The sequence below is a fragment of the Erpetoichthys calabaricus genome, chromosome 14 (assembly GCF_900747795.2).
Source record: "Erpetoichthys calabaricus chromosome 14, fErpCal1.3, whole genome shotgun sequence".
In the NCBI taxonomy this organism is placed as follows: domain Eukaryota; kingdom Metazoa; phylum Chordata; class Cladistia; order Polypteriformes; family Polypteridae; genus Erpetoichthys; species Erpetoichthys calabaricus.
The window spans coordinates 62,125,752-62,145,301 of record NC_041407.2 but is presented as its reverse complement, the minus strand read 5'-3'; the positions used below and the strand labels follow the sequence as shown (position 1 = coordinate 62,145,301).

Here is a 19,550-nt window from a genome sequence, read left to right as displayed (position 1 = left end):
TGATTATTATCCACAACCATGCCAGGGCTCTCAGCCTTTTGCTCACAGATGACAAACTTACTCATTTAGTCCTAGAAGACATGAGTAACTCTCAGTGTTAATAACGAATGTTTAAAAAGTAACAGCAACACAAATTCTATGTATGCGTTTGCAGCATTAGGTCAGATGCTGCTCATGCCCTTTCAGGGTCCTTTTCACCCTGCTGGTCACAAACAAAATGACTCCTCCTTGATTTTGGTTGCTAGGCAACTCCTTATCAAGAATCACATTCATTCAGCACTGTGCCTTTTGTCCAGTTTCTTTTGGATGCTAATGTCCTTGAGCCATAACCACTCTTGTTTTTTATATCTTGTCATTCTGAAATGTAGAATTCTGCTATAGTACAGCTGTAAGCTGTGGATATAGAAAGTGTTTGGTGAAGTGAAGAAATTTTGTAAAAACAAACGAGTAGCTATCTGTGGTTTTGGTGTACAGGTAAAGAAACAAACTGTTCATTTAGTAGTAGTTAACGTAAATGTCAAATTTTTATTTTGGCTGTTTTTATAGGTATTATTACAAGGTTAATGGGTGGGTTGTATTTTTGGATGGAGCCAAATGATAAGTAACAATCTGTCCATTTTCAGGCCCACTTATACTAATCACTTTCACACTGGGAATATATCCTGCTTAGTCCTATTCTGGGGCTAAAGCATATCCAGGTAGTCTCAGGTGCAATTCAGGAGTCAGCAATGGATGAAGTGCCATTCCATCACAGTCCTCATTCACACACATGCATACACTTGTGGCCAAATTAAGTATTGCTAACTACCTGACACAAACATGTTTGGGATTTAGAAAAAGCAGAGGACCTGGAGAAATTCCCAAGCCCACACAGCCAGCGGCAAGGGACAGTGTTCAAACCTGAAATGTTGAATGTGTGGAAGCTGTGCTAACCACTGTGCCACCTATCAGTCTGCCAAATTTGAGATTTGGAGCATGAGCACATACCGCAGACATTTCTTGTATATACACATGCATTCTGCTTCCATGATTTGATCCCTGCTATATACTGTATAGTATTCTTACTCCCTCATTTCCAGTTCTGAAAGAAAATCTCTACTTAACTGCTGTGTTGTTTTCTTTACTTCTTTGTTTACCTTGTCTTTCTTTCAAAGTGCTGGTGGGTTTTAACAAAGTCCTTGGAAGTCTGCTGCCCTTGTGCCTTTGTACCTGACTGACATACTGACACAACCAGAAACCCCTACTTCTATAAAAAAAATACTCCCAAGTATTTCTTGTGACTTGTTAGAGATAGGCATGTGAAATATAGAAAAACGTAGTGAAGCAAAATGTTGAGATTTAGTAAGGGTAGAAAGGGCAATGCCTTGAAAGCATACCAGTGAGTCGTGCTGGAGCTTCTGCCCTGAGAAGAGGGTGAGCCACAGGCCTTCATTTAGTGCTGTTCATTTCTAGATCTAATACGTTTTTTGTTTTTTTTTCAAGTACATACAGTGTATATACAGTATGTGTACAGTATCTCACAAAAGTGAGTACGCCCCTCACATTTTTGTAAATATTTTATTATATCTGTTCATGGGACAACACTGAAGATATGACACTTTGATACAATGTAAAGTAGTCAGTGTACAGCTTGTATAACTGTAAATTTGCTGTCCCCTCAAAATAACAACACACAGCCATTAGTGTCTAAACCACTGGCAACAAAAGTGAGTACACCCCTAAGTGAAAAAATGTCCAAATTGTGCCCAAAGTGTCAATATTTTGTGTGGCCACCATTATTTTCTAGCACTGCCTTAACTCTCTTGGGCATGGAGTTCACTAGAGCTTCACAGGTTGCCACTGGAATCCTCTTCCACTCCTCCATGACGACATCACGGAGCTGGTGGATGTTAGAGACCTTTCACTCTTCCACCTTCCGTTTGAGGATGCCCCACAGATGCTCAATAGGGTTTAGGTCTGGAGACATGCTTGGCCAGTCCAGGACCTTTACCCTCAGTTTCTTTAGCAAGGCAGTGGTCGTCTTGGAGGTGTGTTTGGTGTCGTTATCATGTTGGAATACTGCCCTGCGGCCCATTTTCAGAAGGGAGGGGATCATGCTCTGCTTCAGTATGTCACAGTACATGTTGGCATTCATGGTTCCCTCAATGAACTGTGGCTCCCCAGTGCCAGCAGCACTCATGCAGCTCCAAACCATGACACTCCCACCACCATGCTGCACTGTAGGGAAGATACACTTGTCTTTGTACTCCTCACCTGATTGCCGCCACACACACTTGACACCATCTGAACTAAATAAGTTTATCTTGGTCTCATCAGACCACAGGACATGGTTCCAGTAATCCATGTCCTTACTCTGCTTGTCTTCAGCAAACTGTTTGTGGGGTTTCTTGTGCATCATCTTTAGAAGAGGCTTCCTTCTTGGACGACAGCCACACAGACCAATTTGATGAAGTGTGCGGTGTATGGTCTGAGCAGACAGGTTGACCCCCCACCCCTTCAACCTCTGCAGCAATGCTGGCGGCACTCATATGTCTATTTTCAAAAGACAACCTCTGGATATGACGCTGAGCACATGTGCTCAACCTCTTTGGTCGACCATGGCGAGGCCTGTTCTGAGTGGAACCTGTCCTGTTAAACCGCTGTATGGCCTTGGCCACCGTGCTGCAGCTCAGTTTCAGGGTGTTGGCAATCTTCTTATAGTCTAAGCCATCTTTATGTAGAGCAACAATTCTTTTTTTTCAGATCCTCAGAGAGTTCTTTGCCATGAGGTGCCATGTTGAACTTCCAGTGACCAGTTATGAGAGAGTGTGAGAGCGATAACACCAAATTTAACACACCTGCTCCCCATTCACACCTGAGACCTTGTAACACTAATGAGTCACATGAAACCGGGGAGGGAAAATGGCTAATTGGGCACGATTTGGACATTTTTCACTTAGGGGTGTACTCACTTTTGTTGCCAGTGGTTTAGACATTAATGGCTGTGTGTTGAGTTATTTTGAGGGGACAGCAAATTTACACTGTTATACAAGCTGTACACTGACTACATTGTATCAAAGTGTCACATCTTCAGTGTTGTCCCATGAAAAGATATAATAAAATATTTACAAAAATGTGAGGGGTGTACTCACTTTTGTGAGGTACTGTACATATATAACTAAGGGAGTATCTGTTTCTCTTATTTTGTTAATGTATATTGGGATATGTTCAAAGTTTTGGTAGCTAGTAATCCATTACAAATTACTGATTCTCTCAGATTCTAATGAGATGTCTTTACTCATTACATCCTGCAGAGGTAATCACATTAATAATTGTTTTGCTCTCTAAAACTATGTAAACATATACCAGTTGAAAAATTCAGGAATTGCACCCAAATGTCCTTTCAGTATTTTAATGATGAAGAAATAGCCAATCACTGTAATTGTGAAATTTAGTAGTTAAACAAGTACACAACAGGACTTACCTTAGCACTATGCCGTTTTAAATATATATAAACTGACAAGTAGGGACAGTTAGTTTACAAAGAATTCTCAATAAAAAAAATAAATCAATCTTAATAATTGCAAATGAAATGAGCATAAAAACTATAACACTTCCAAACATGGAGTTAGTAAATGGTAAGATTATTATTAGTATAGATGCCAGTCCAGGGCCGTCGTAATGTTGGGCAAAATGAGCACTAGCCTGGGCCCCAGGAGCATAGCGGCCCACAATGTTTCTGATGCCTAGGCATGTTTCTGTTTTGTTATCAAAACAGGGGCTCTAGTGCACTACTTTGCCTATAGTACTGGTAAGATGACCCTGAAGCCAGTTGACGAGGTCACTTATGAGAGCTACTGTGCCTCAATGGTTACTACTAGTGAGTGTCCCTGTGTCTCTCACGTTTGCTCTTATAATTTCTTTGATGCTGTAGGATCTCTGTTCTGTCTTTTTAAATTAAAAAAATGTACCATCTATGTTGTTTCTAGCACATGTAGAACGGATGCCTAGAAGATTTCTTTGTTGCAATACACATTCAGTACATACAGTTTATGCCATATTCATTTATATAGTGGTAAAATGTTTAAATCATATAGTACAATAAAGGACTACAGTTGTTAAGTACTGATCTATCCAGTGATCATCTAAGGAAACACTTGCAGTCATATTTTTGCATGAACGTTTTGGATTCTCAAGAGCAAGTAAAATATCGGGGGTCATATACAGTATAATGTTAAAACAATTATACCTGTACCATGCATTAAGGCAGGTTTTATCCATCCAGTCTTGCTCAAGAGTAGCAGGAAGAATCCTTTGTTGACAAGTGTATTGCACATTGCAAACTATCTACTGGAGAAAGTGAGCCACCTTTTTAATATGACAGCATTTATGTTTCAGTGGTCACATGTATTCAGAGCCACTAACCTGCACATGGCGAAAACAAGGAACCTCACAGAAAGCTCTTTTCCGAAAACTGTAAACATTATAAGATCACATATACTATCAGATTGTATGCACTACAAAATTAGAAGAAAATTATTTTGCTTGTTGTGTTAGGCAAAATTTGAAATTTATTTCAATGTTTTTGACATAGACAAACCATTTTTAGTTTTTACTGCCATCTAGTGGCCACATTGATGTAATTTACATTGCATGTACTGTATTGGATTGGAAACATCTTTTAAGATAAGTTCTAGCAGATCAGTTGATGCAAGCTTAACCCACATACCATGAGACAAAAAGCCAATTTAGAACTCCAACCCATGTTGTAACTAATTTTAATTCACCACAAATGCAGACCTGGATAAGGTGTTAAGTGTTAAACTACATTTAATCAGTGACTTAACAGTCTTCATAAATAACCAGGGCTCTGCATTTTAACATGGACGCTCACCAATGTTTCTCAAGTCATGTTTGGCTGGTCTTCACACATTTTGCTGGCAGTAATTCTTATCTGATTTCTTATGAACAAAGTGACTTTTCAGTTTTATGTTCACCTTAGCAAGTCAGTATTGCAAATTTAACAGATTTCTGCCCAGCTAAGTGTTTTCATTTAATTAAGATTATATCCCATGTAGATAAAGCACAGGCTAAAGTTGAAGATGGAATGCATTTCATTTTCTGTAGCTGGTCTTCTTGATGTTACAATCCCTTCCTATTAATTCTTGGTGAATGTTCATTTAGTTTTGTGACTCCAACTGGAACTTTCCTGGAACTTTCTGAATTGATCAATCTAGTTCATCCTTTGGACCTGCATTTCACAGCAACACTTTTTGTGATGTACACTTTGCCTTTTTTAATGTGCTACATGCCATTTTTAATTTAAACATCTCCATAGTGTTTTCTGTTTTCTCTTGTGGACCACCAGGGAGGCAGTAGCCTCACCTACCCCGACACAGACAGACGTGGGACACAAGTGCAAACACAGACTTTTATTCTTTCTTTGTTTTCCCCGTGGGAAACGCTTTCCCCCGTTTCCCACCAGTACAGCACAGCAAACACAGTTCAGCCCAAAACTTTCTTTCTTTCTTTCTTTCTTTCTTTCTTTCTTTCTTTCTTTCTTTCTTTCTTTCTTTCTTTCTTTCTTTCTTTCTTTCTTTCTTTCTTTCTTTCTTTCTTTCTTTCTTTGTCCTCATCCACCAACTCTGGTTCCCAGAGTAGTGGCTGCTGGTTCCTTTTATAAGGCACCCTAAAGTGCTGCAGGTGCTGCAAACCCAGGGCTCAGCATTAGCTGCAGCACCCCATGGCGGTGTACACAGAGCCCAACAGGGCTGCACCAAACTCCAACTCCCATGGAGCCCACCTAGCACTCCAGGGGAGGTAATGCTCTAGATATGCTCCCTCCCTAGCTCCTTCCAGCAGAGAGGCGTCCTGGCTGGGCAAGGGTCCTGGCCGTATGCCACACTATCTTTTTTGGTATTCTGAATTATGAAAGCTTTATTCATTTTTTCCAGGTCTCCTTTCTTGTCTATACATGTAATGTAACTCTAATTTCTTCTACTCCACAGTATGTCTGTTAATGATTTTTTGCAGTGGTACTTGCAATATAAAGTATCTTGTTGGGGTATATACAACAAATGGCATTATATATGAGAGTGTCGAATGAGACATTGGACTATAATCTGCAGGGTTATTAGTTCAGTCCCTACCACTGATTTCCTGTCGGTTAGCTTTTGGAAAACACTTCACCTGTCAGTGCTTCACTTTTAGAAGTCAGTAAAGGCACATTAACACTACAGAGAACATGTACCTCCCTCATAGCAGCTCTTTGATCTTGATTTCTAGATCCACAGAGCAGAGATTTATTCATGCAGATTTCAACTCCATACTGAATTTCTCACAGTAACAGCAAACATTTTTCCTTTGGCAGATGTTTCAAATATTACTGGTATATCTTGTTGTTAGATAGTAATAATCTTAAGAACTAAATGTTTAAGGAAGTCTGGAAACATTCAGACTATAAGGAGAATGATCAATTACAAAGACAAACAACTCCACAATGTAATTATAAATGTTTAATTTTTTCTGTACACCACTCAGGTTTTTATTTTTGGATTTATTTTATCTGGAAGTCTAGGACATTCAGGTGGCATCGATATTGTGAAAGCTCAATACTGACTGACTAATTCTGGTTTCTTGTTAAACAGGACTGGAGCGAGGATTACTAAAGACACTCCAAAAGCTTGATGAGTACTTAACCTCTCCACTTCCAGATGAGATTGATGAAAACAGCATGGAGGATCTGAAATACTCAAACAGGAAATTCCTTGATGGTGATGAGATGACATTAGCTGACTGCAATTTACTGCCAAAACTCCACATTGTGAAGGTAAGTGTCAGAATTAAATGTTGCAGTGTAATAATGAAGCGTATGTAAGAAATTTGTAGTTGAGGGGTCCCTTTTTACAGTTTTTCATAAAGTAAAGGAGCATAATGTGGATCACATTTCCTATGAGGGCGGCACAGTGGTAGTGCTGCTGCCTCGTGGTAAGGAGACCAGGGTTCATGTCCTAGGTACGGAGTAGTGGCTCTGAGGCTAGGGATATGCACTGGCAATCGGAAGGTTGCCGGTTCAAATCCCGTAAATGCCAAAAGGGACTCTGCTCTGTTGGGCCCTTCAGCAAGGCCCTTAACCTGCAATTGCTGAGCGCTTTGAGCAGTGAGAAAAGCACTATATAAATGCAAAGAATTATTATTATAGGTCCTCCCCATGTGGAGTCTGCATGTTCTTCCAGTGTCTATGTGGGTTTGCTTTATTGTTCTCCCACTATCTAAAGACATGCAGGTTATGTGGACTGGCAACACTAAATTGGCCCTAGTTTGTAGTTTGTGTGTGTGTGTCACCTTATGATAGACCAGCACCATGTCAGGGTTTGTTCCTGTCTTGTGCCCTATGCTAGCAGGTTAGAAAATAGCACAACCTGACATTGCCTATGGACATACGGTCAACTTTACAGTACCAACAACAGGCAATGAATACAACTCCATACATAAAACAATATATGCAAGAAACATTTATATATACTTTTTACAATAAACATTTATATACTTTTTATAAGTTCCTATTAGATAGATAGATAGATAGATAGATAGATAGATAGATAGATAGATAGATAGATAGATAGATAGATAGATAGATAGATAGATAATACTTTATTTGACTCCAAAGGGAAATTAAAATTTTACACAGACCCAAGAAAATGTGAACATTATAACAAACTACAAACCTTTTGCTTGGATAACAATAGAGCTGCCATCATCAGGCTTGTAGGTGGGTGTAAGGTGTAGTCAGATCTGCCCAGTTGTGCCACAGGTTTATATTTAAAGGAATTAAAAGTTTGATAGAACAGGACCAGCTTGATGTGTCCACAAATGGAACATGCTGATAGTAATGTGTTCCTTCCAAAGTTCTGGTGATTGAAGTCACCATCATTGTAGGGTTTGAATGATTCATTATTACAGAATCCATTTAAGAGATGGTTAGGTGGGTGGGTGTGCTATCCTACTAACATTAACATTTTTTATATATTCATAACTGTTATTTCTATAGCAAGTTTACTACTATTTGCTGAAGTCATATAAGTCAGTTTATGTTTGGTGTTTTCATACTGATATTAGGAATCAAGTCGTCTGTGGAGCACCTTTATTTTAAATGGTTGTAGATCATTTAGTGAATAACAAAATTGTGTGTTCAAATTTATGAATTTTGTGCTTTAGAATAGCATAATGATCAAACTTATAAATACGCCCTGAAGCATTATTGTACCTTTCATTGAGTGATCGTAATAGAAGTACTGTATTACATAACACCAACAACAATAATAAAGTCTCTCTATTATATTAAAAAGATTTTCCGTCATATCCACATCGTGTCGTGTCCTCACTGCTCGCCTAATCATTACTCCTACTGCACACATTCTCTCTCTGTACCACCCCGTGACACTATCAGTGCTGCTGACACGGCCCTCAATGTTATACTTTATACGGTTATAAAGGCATGGCAGAAGTGCAAATTATTCAAGAATGTCAAATTTCAGATTGCGATAGCAAAAGAGCAGCAAGAGCCAATCATGAATGCCGAAAAACAGAAAATGAATAAAAAAGACATGCATATAATACAAATCAAGAACAAAAAGAACTGCCCAATAAATTAACAAGAGAAAAATATCCCAAACAATATGCAAACAGAAATACAAAAAAGCAATGTTTATACAATGTAAGTTAGAGGATAAAGTAATTTTTAATACTGTTCATTAATGTAATTTAATGCTTTATTTAGTTTTATTACATTTTACATTTTTATGTCTACTTTTACTTTTTTATTTTTTACTACGTGTTATTAATCATTGCTATTTAAAATAGTTGTTGTAAACTACTCAAGTAACTGATTTTCTGTCTGTAATAACTAAGGATCTAACCTTCTTCCTCCCGCACCCTGCATACTCTTCTATATATCATCTCTTTAAATAGAATCACCCATGGTGCCCCCATTGCCTTCGAGTGGCTCAACCCAGGGGATAGCGAGTAAAGCGAGCGGGGTCACAGCCCCCTAGTATAATACAGTAAATGATCTATTATTATATAACAGTAGTTTAGCTATTACTGATTATAGTAATGTCAATATGATACATCGTGAGTACCAGGGCTGTGCAAACATTAACCATCACAGGTTACATGCATGAAAAAATGAATTGTAAGACTAGATCCATACTTGAGGACTGAAGGACCTTCACGCTGTATATAAGGAGAATATTAAAGAGGTAAGAAGATTTAGGCTGAGTGAACATTCTCAATCAACTGCTTAATGAGTCTCTGGTGTATTGAGAAGGCTGGAATTGAATGATCCCATTTGCAGAGCCTGATGAAGGACAAGTAACATAGACAAGAATTCAGGGTGCTTGAGTTCTCACCTATACAGGTAAATGGTTAAAGCTTGAGGGTGATTTTCACATGGGCAGCAAGTCAGTTTAGTGAGGTTTCAAGACTGCAACTGACTTGTGTTCGGCTAATACTTTATCCATGTAGATCACTGAAGAGGGGAAGAGAATTATCCAGCATAGAGAGGAAGAGCAAGAGACACAATATTTCAGCCTCTTAAATGGGCAGGAAAGGTCAGAGATGTAAGAATACTCCAGGTTGTTACAAGAATGCTGACAGAAAATGATGGAATATTTTTTTTAGAAATCAAGGAACAGAGTGTTAGGTTTCTTGACTTATACATGATCTTTTAATTGCATATCCTTTCATGACATTTGCAGTTATTCAGCACTGGTGAAACAGGAAGTAAGCTTGTTTATAGCAGACAGGCACGCAAGGGTGATCTTCTTGTAGAGCTGAGTGACAGAAATGTACACACTAAAAGTCGAGGCTTGTTTATGAACCATTTATTACAAGTGGCAGCTAGTAGATGCTGAAATGAAACAGGCCAAGGCAGGACTTTGAAGGACACAATAGGTTCCAGGTATGAGGCAGTACGAGTAAATGTCAATGAAAAAGATTTTTCTGTTGTCTGAGATGTAAAATCAAGAAGGGCATAAGACTCATAAATACAGTAGTATGATTTTAAAATACCCTTTTACATCACCTATCTCACCTGGCATCACATACAACAGGACACTGAAACCAGCAGAGGTTTGGTAATTGTCACAGAGCACCATGAGTTGGAAGAGAGATTATTGTATTGTCAGCAATAAGATTTTATTGAAAGTCAGTATCTTTGGTCGCACCTTCCAATCAGAAATGTTAATATCCTACAGTTTTGTCAGTATCTTGGTTTTAGTAATTAAAAATTAGATGGAGACTTTAGTATGTCCTGTGTGTGAGGCTGTTATTACTTTGTTATTCCAATAGAAGAAAGATAAGTTTCTTGATCAACATCAGAAAATACGAAATATAACATTTTCAAGAATCTAAACTCAGTTTAAACAAAAAACTTTTCTAACTAAAGTGTGAAGTAACAAACAATGATGGATACTTCAACAACTACAGTATAAGGATGTTCATCAGTATTCCAGAGGTGGGGCAACATTTCAAAAACGAGACAAGGAATAAATTAAGAGGAGACTCCCTTAGAGTAAAGCTGTACTGAACTAACAAAGTTTATCTGAGAGAGGAAAGGAAATGGGGCCAAGAACACAAAACTCAGAGAAGCTAATGCCACCACAAAGTGTAGTGGCCAAGAGAGCTACTTAATTAGTCATCTTATGAGAATTTCAGTTGTCACAACAAGTGAGAGAAATTTGCAGATTTTAAGTATCGGCCCAGAACTAAATTTGAGTAAGGGATTGGGGATAAATTAAAAAAGAAAAAACAATACAGATTGTAATCAGACATATGTATGACAGCAAGGATAAAAAAATAAATCAGCATTAAAAACAAAGATAGGGCAAAACTGGACATGTAGCAGAGTAATGCCGATTAAATGTTTTCTCCACACATATACATAGACACAGAATACAAACACACACACACATTGGCAAAAAGGAAGTTACTTCATCATGAAGTCATTGCCTAATTTCCACCACATTTCTCACAAGTGATCAGGCTGTTGTACAGAACTAATGAGTACACAAATACGACTCACACTTTTTTTAGAGTTGCGCTTTGCACAAATATAAGTTATTCATATGACCATTAGTCAAATGGCACCCTTGAGTCAGTGAGGGTTTGGATATTTTCATGTGGAATATCATTCCACATCTCTATGATGTTCCAGGTCAGTAGAGTTAGGTGCTTTATCCAGGCGTCTTCCAGTAATGTTTCATACACAGTATCTTGGGTTGCATCAGGCCACTCAAGAGTTGCAGTGTTTCAATGAACTTCTTTTGGTAGAAAGTTGGAAAATACCATACCCTGAGGAGGAACAAAAGAAAGAATAAGTAAAAGGAGAGGTAGAATTAGAAACTGAATCATGGATTTCTGACAATCAATGATACTATTGCAGTGATGGCAGCAGTGTGTGACCACACATTTTCATGTTAGAAAGTCCCTTTTCAATAATGTGAATGTACTGATTATCACTCTTAGTTCCATTAAACATAACCATCTGCAATCATGTTTTGTAGTGCCCTAGAACAGAGTTCCAGGTGTTCATCAAGTATGCCTTTTGTCAGAGGTCCATTGAGGAGCCCTTTCTCAAAGTCCTTCTGTGGACCTAACATCCCTGTAACTTTGTCCCAAACGGTAAATGAATCATCACTGAAGCTTGGTTTGCACCACTGTGCTCCAAAATGCCACATTTCTCATTAAACAGGTTTTTTCAGAAGAGTGTTTTGAGAAGTCAGTGGGAGGCATCACTTTGTGACTTGGGCGTGCAGGTTAACATCACAAAGATGACAGTTAACGGTCTGCTGTGACTCAGTGCGGGACATGGCTTTGTGTGATTTTAGCTTTGTACTTTGCATTCACTGATCTAGTGTAGGTGTTGATCTTCTTGTCTGTAGCTCTTAGTGTGATCACTTCCAGGTCTGTCAGTGTCTCCATACAGTCACCCTCTTAGGCAGACCAACCACCATGATAAATGCCAGTAGACAGACATGCTATTCTCACACAATCCAACCGACCTCAAATATCCAATGGCTATCAGTGCAAGTGCAACTCACTTGAGGAATAAATTGTGTAGGAAAAATGAATAGAATTCATTACCAAACTTTGAAAGAGGATTTGTTATCTCGTAAATAAAGACCAATCCCTCCATCGCAAAGAATGACATAACTTTTGCACCTGTGTTGCGGTAAGCCTTTGATCATTTATTAAATAAGGTTTGGGTTTATATACACCGTAGAGAAAGTATACCAGAAAAGATGGCTGCTATTTCACTAAATAAAATATTAACTTTAAAGTTCTTAGGATATATTTCCATATTCATATATGTTAAATTTTGCTTGGTTTTCCAATGTGTGGGTGTGAATGCATGTGAACATGAGTGGCCCATGAAGTGCATTGGTGCTCAGTCCTGATATTGCAAGGATAGGCTCTGGACCCCTATATTGGATTAAACAGGTTTCACAAAGTTATTTTATATTTGTTATCTGTACAAAGTTTCAAATTCTTTTTTTTTTTTTAATTGTGCTTTTTCCTGCAAGATTCATTAAGTAAAAAGCCACTTGTGACAAATGTAAATTTGTACTCTTTATGAGTACAGGCTAAGTCACATTACATGACTTTACACACGATCTTCTGTCACGGACTTCATTTACATAATCTTAGCAAGTTGGAGACAGCTGTGTTGTGCATTTCCGTGATATCCAGTTGTACAAGTTAAACTTTGGACCCCAGAGACTGAGAGCACCCTGCAGGACTGTTTTACTCAGACAGACTAGGATGTGTTTAAGGTCGCAGCCACTCTAGAGGACTCTTCTATCAGCATACAGGACTATGCTGAGTACGTGACTGGATACATTAGCACCTGTATTGACAACATCGTGCCCACAATACCAGTCAAGAAGTTCCCCAACCAGAAGCCCTGGATAAACAGTCAGGTACGCCACATGCTGCGTGCCCACTCTTTTGCATTTAGATCAGGCACTGAGGTGGAGTACAAAGCTGTGAAGTACGGACTAAAAAAAGCCATCACAGCAGCCAAGATGCAGTACAGAGAGAAGCTGGTGGGCTTCTATTCTACTGCTGAATCTGGACGTATGTGGCAGGACCTACAGCACATCACAGACTACAGGACCACCACCAGCACAATCAGCTCCACAGACAGTCTCAACACTTTCTACACCCACTTTGAGACATCTAGCAACAGCACAGAGTGGAGGCATACACACACCTGGACCACCCAACCCCCCTCCCCTCCCCCAACGGTCTCTTCAGGTCATGTACACAAAGTACTAAGTAAGATCAGACCCTGTAAGGCAGCAGGAACAGACAATATCCCTGGGCGGGCTTTCAGAACATGTGCCAACGAGCTGGCTTACGTTCTGTGCTCCATCTCCAACCTTTCCCTCAGTCAGAGCATCGTTCTGTCCTGCTTTAAGACTACAATCATCATACCCCTTGCTAAAAAAAGCCCACCCACCTGCCTGACTCAAAGTCAAAGTGAACTTTATTGTCATCTCAACCATATATACAAGTATACAGATAGACGAAATTGCAAAGCTCAGGGTCCACAGTGTAACAACATGACGTGCAATTAATAATTTAAAAATAGAATTAAAATTTAAATTAAAATTAAAACACAAACAAGACAAGACATGACATTGCGCAAAGACAAGACAAAGACAAAGAAGTAGCAGCAATATTGATGTGTAAGATATGTAATATAATAAATAAATAATAGATATAGATAATACAGAAATTATCAGTGTAGGATAATAGTTGTTTAAGATGTGTAAAGAATGACAGGTCAGAATGTTTCACAGCAGAAGGATAACAAGAGTGTCAAAATACTTAAAGATCTGTAGATTTTCAGTTGTTTTCTACATGCACACTCGTCTTTGCAGGAAAGTGGCTCACATGTATAAAAGTTCTGTTTTTAGAGGTGGTTGAGGCCGTGTGGAAGATCCCAGGGGGCAGCCTGGTGTTGAGGAGTCTAACAGCTTGGGGGTAAAAACTCTCCTGCAGCCTGGCAGATCTGGCTTTGATGCTGCAGTATCTTCTCTTGGATGGCAGAAGTGTGAAAAGTCCGTGTAAGGGGTGCTGCACAATGCTGCAGGCCTTGCATACACTGCGTTTGTAAAATATGTCCTGTAGTGAAGGGAGAGGCACTCCAATAATGTTCTCTGCTGTCTTCACTATCCTTTGCAGGCGCTTGCGGTCGGTTATGTTGCAGTTGCCATACCAGACAGTGATACAGCTGATCAGAACACTCTCAATGGTGCCTCTGTAGAACATGGTGAGGATGGAAGGGGGAAGACTTGCTCACTTCAGCCACCTCAGAAAGTGTACTGTCTGCTGGGCTTTCTTGATTAGTGATGAGGTGTTATGTGTCCACGTAAGTTCCTCAGTTATGTGCACACCGAGGAACTTGGTACTCTTAACAGTCTCCACATCTAAACCGTTGATGCTGAGTGGGATGTGGGCAGGACGTGATTTTCTGAAGTCCACGATTATCTCTTTTGTCTTGTCGACATTGAGAGATAGATTGTTGTCTTCACACCATGCAGACAGCTGTTCCACCTCATCTCTGTATGCTGTTTCATCATCCCTGACTGCAATGACTGCAAGCCGGTAGCACTCACTCCAATCATGAAGTGTTTTGAGAGAGTGGTGCTGGCTCACATTGAGAGCAGCATACCGGACACTCTGGACCCCCTGCAGTATGCCTACTGGCCCAACAACTTTATTCCCTCTCCCATCTGGAGAACAAAGACTCCTACATCAGGATGCTCTTTGTTGACTACAGCTTCGCCTTTAACACAGTTTTCCCCCATAAACTCACCCATAAACTGTCTGCACTTGGCCTGCACCCCACCATCTGTGACTGGCTTCTAGACTTTCTGACTGGCAGGCCCCAGTCTGTCAGGATTGGTAACAGGATTTCAGCCACCATTATCACAAACACAGGCAACCCACAGGGATGTGTCCTTCGCCCCATCCTCTACACCCTGTTCACCCACGACTGTGTCACCTCCCACAAAGATAACATCATCCTAAAGTTTGCAGACAACACCGCAGTGATAGGATGTATCACTGGTGGGGATGAGGTGGCCTACAGGAAGGAGGTGGACAGTCTGGCGTCATGGTGTGAGGATAACAATCTCACCCTCAACAAAGACAAGATGAATGAGATGATAGTGGACATGAGGAAGGAGAGGAGACCTCACCGGCCACTTCCAGGCTAAAGAACTCTTTCTTTCCCAAGGCCATTAGACTCCTAAATAACTGACTGTAGTTTATTACCATGGTTCATCTCATTCTATCTACCTCACACAACTGTATTTGACTTGTCCATCACACACCTACCTGCACATTACACTTTATATTTCTATTCTGTTTTTATACTTTATGCTGCCTCTGTTACTTATTTTCTATCTGCTACTTATTATTTATATTTATCTTTATACGTTGGTTTTGTCATTTGGTGTGGAGAACAAAGATAGACTTTCATTGTACAGGGAAATGGGGTTCCTTACTGTGCACATGACAGTAAACTTTGAACTTGAACATACTCAGTGAGTCCATCCAACCAGTCTGTGACTCACCCTGACAGAATCAAACCAATTTGATTTTGCCTTAAATCGTAGAGATGGGATTGTTGAGTTGAGTTCTCACTCAGATGTACAGTGCATATAAAGAAATAAGAAACACAGGTGTTTTGGACGTGCTGAACAGGAGAGAGGCTCGTCTCTTCTGATGTTGCATGTTTTACTTACCATGACAGGACAGAAGAAAGAATAAAAAGGGCTGAGATTGCAGCTGGACTTGCCATGCCTGGAAAGTCTATGCACAAGCACCAGCTCCCATCAGGCAGCATTTTAATGGATGCCAGCGAAAGGGGGCGAGCTCATTATACTTTGAAAGTATGAAACTGCTGAAAAGTTGTTACTCAGTCGGCTAATTTGACATATCCCACGATACCTAGTTGTGTATATGTAACTCTGTGGAAAGTTGTTACACACTCTTCTAATTTGACATACTCAGCAATAGCTAGTTGTGTAATATGATATGTTTAAGTGATGAGTTCAGCAACTGCATTTGTCAAGCTCAACATCCCCTCCAACTAAGTCATGTAATGTGTCAACAGCTTAAGCAAGCTATGCTCCTTTTTTTTGTTATATGCTTTAATATAATATTTAATCCAAACCAGGAGTGCCAAACTGTCAGGTTCAGGACTATCAAATTTATCTTGTACTATTACAAAGAAACTAGAAATCTGGTGATTTACTCAACTCCATTTCTGCTGTGGACCAGTTTACACGCTAAAGTTAATTTTGAATGCATTTCGGAGTTTGCCAGTGCAGCCTTTCCTGGTTGTACTTATGGTGCATGTCCACAGCAGTCCTCATCTGCATATTGTTGGACATGGAAATACGTGTCAAAAGTGCAGACACATCCATAGAGGTCCACAGGCATCCATCTAATTAATGGCTTCCTATGCTTTTCTCAGTGAATCTAGAAAAGCTGTGTAGTGGCCCTAAATAACTGTGTAGAGTGACTGACTGACTGACTGACTGACTGACTGACTGACTGACTGACTGACTGACACACAGACAGACAGACAGACAGACAGACAGACAGACAGACAGACAGACAGACAGACAGACAGACAGACAGACAGACAGATAGATAGATAGATAGATAGATAGATAGATAGATAGATAGATAGATTTTTTGTATTTGTCTCAAGGGGAAAATATATTTTTTTACAGAAGCACAATAAATATCATAACAGCAAATATTTTAATAAAACAAAGTGAAAAGTGCCTTTCATATCTTGTTTGGTTTTGCAGATTGTAGCCAAGAAATATCGTGGCTTTGAAATTCCTAAGGACATGGAAGGAATTTGGAAATATCTGGGCAATGCATATGCCCGTGAAGAATTCACCAACACCTGCCCCAGCGACAAAGAGATTGAAATTGCCTATGCGGATGTAGCCAAGAGGTTAACCAAGTAGCCACCAGCCTAATCTACAGACACAAAACCATTTGGCAGCAGAACTGTTAACTGAACACACGTTTTATTTACAGCATTTGCCTTTTTCATTTAGAAACAATATATATATATATATATATATATATATGTGTGTGTGTGTGTGTGTATGTATTGCATGATTTCTATGTTTTGCCATTAACTGAATTGAAGTGACAGAAAAGTTTCTTTTATGGTTAATGATTTGCATACTAAAGGGAGTCTCGTGTTCAGCCATGCAGTCATGCAAGTCCTATCACAGGTCAGACCAGATTAGGGTTTGGTGTGCACATTTGGTGCTTATGAATGAGTGAGATGTCATGACACAGTTTTAATCATTTAAATTACTGGTTTAGTGAGGCAAAAACATGAAAAAAATGACAAGCAATTCCAATAGCAATGACAGATAGAAATGAGAAGGTGATGTGCAGCAAGAAGAAATCAAACTGAGGGCAGACGTCTGAGAGTGTGTGTGCTGAATGAAGGTGGCCTGGGAAATAAAGAGCAGGCGCTACACTAAGGCAAGGCGGAGATGGCTTACTTTATTTGTGGACTGCAGAATGTATACATCTTTGGTTAGTTTGGGCAAAATATGTTAAGTGACAGCTTAGTTTTGTTTCTTTTTAAGCTTTTTGTTTTACTAGCTTTTAAACTGGGTTAAGCCTTTTTATAACACAGAAAGCTAGAAGCCTACATCACTGTGCATTAACAAAGAAAGGGTTAAACGAAGCTTCATTTTTGGGAGAATTTCAGTGTCTCTGGAGAGGAGTTCATTTTTCAAGAGCTGTGTGTGACCCTGACTGGGATGGTGTAGCCCTTTGGTCAGTGCCTTCTTCTTGCTATCAATGACTGCTCTTCCATCAGCAACCTAGTAGACACTTTTTATATTTAGGTGATGCTGACAAGTATTTTTGTTTTATAATCTTGGTGGCTACAAATAAAGCATTCAGTCATCTCATAAACCAAAATATACGTTATTTACAAAAAGCTTTATTGCAAAACCATATAGAAACTGATGTTTGTAAATGTAAGCTATACTTTTAATGCAGAGAAGGTTAGTTTATTAAACAACAGCAGATAGCCTGTCATGCAAGAAGCCAAGCCTTGCATTTATTCGCCAAAGAAGTGACACGTTTCAGTGGCTGATGTTGCTCCATCTAGAACTATAGAATCACATATCTTTTAGCATCCATAAAAAAAATCTTACTTTATCCTGCAAGAATTGTTACGATAAAATAAAGGTGTTTTATATCTGTTGTAGTCGTTAGACGACAGTGATTTGTCAGCTAATTTCATCATATCGGTTATTTTAACTCTTTAGATTTGCAAATTCCTAAACTTTCAATTTTATGAATTTTTATTTTTATAATTTTTTTTTTCATTTTAAATGTTTAATATTTGTACTGTATGAATGCATCTTAAGAGGAACTGTAAATAAAATGTATGACCTTAAGTGTTGTTTTCCAACAAACCACCTTAGCTCTCCGAAACATTCTGGAGACCCCTCGACAGTGTTTAGTGTCGCGTTAAGCTCACTTTTGTGCAGTTTGACATCTGACACGTTCATGTGGTCACTAAGTTAGAACAGAAACTGTAATCAGAACGTTCTACATATATCTGAAGACTGAGCTTCATTACAATTTGATCTTTGCTTCTCAAATCAGTTCTCCAAATTCAGTGCACATCCAACACAAATTTACAGGCTCAGTTATCGATTTTTTAAACAGTGTGTCGAATTTAAGAAATGTGTTCCTTGGATTTATTTTTCTCAGCGCTTTTTCATTTGGATTTAATTTGTGAATGTTTCCACAGTGTAAAGCTGGGATATGAGATGTAACTATTTGGCAATATAGAAGTGAGATTGTCTCATTTATGTAGATGAAATGCACTGTTTTTGTTTGTTTTTATCTTTCCCTGTTTCAATAAAATCAAAGAAGCCTTACACTATACGTCTTGCATGTACTAGTTTTTCTTTAATGTGTAAGGTCAAAAACTAAAAAAAATATCTAAAGAAAATGCTTACTGCTACATCCCAGATATCGATTTTTGTGCCAATTAAAATAAATTGGTTAAGCAGTGATAATCACATTCATTTTTGCAAGGAGAAAAAAAGTGAGTTCATCTTGATTCCAGCAAATGGATTACATCTCTTTTTTCAGTACATGTAGATTATTCTTACAGCCATGATGGGGAAACCTGTTATTTTAAAATCTGTATATACAGTATATGAAATGCTAAGGGTTGTGCCTGTCTGTCATATGACTACTCGCAAACGACTGGGGTTAGGACCTTGATCTTAATCGAAAGTACATGACGTTGTACTGCCGCCCCCGGGAGAACAACTAAGCCCAGGGCTGCTGCACGATCAGAATATTACTAGAGAAAAGCAGCTCCTTATTCAAATCTTTCAGGGTAACGTGACCAACGCTCATCCTATTTTTGCCCCACTCACCACACACCCCAGATCGGCATAAGAGAGCAAGCATTAAGCAAAGGA

General features: G+C 39.1%; 1 protein-coding gene across 1 annotated transcript in view; it reads left to right on the top strand.

The window, feature by feature from the left end:
* clic4 (chloride intracellular channel 4) overlaps window positions 1–19,002 on the top strand; it is a 142,021-nt gene extending 123,019 nt beyond the window's left edge. Inside the window, exons 5-6 of the mRNA XM_028818596.2 lie at window positions 6,627–6,808; window positions 16,875–19,002. Coding sequence (XP_028674429.1) covers window positions 6,627–6,808; window positions 16,875–17,039 — 347 coding nt within the window. The 3' untranslated portion in view covers window positions 17,040–19,002. The remainder of the gene's footprint in view (window positions 1–6,626; window positions 6,809–16,874) is intronic.
* Window positions 19,003–19,550: the final 548 nt, after the last annotated feature.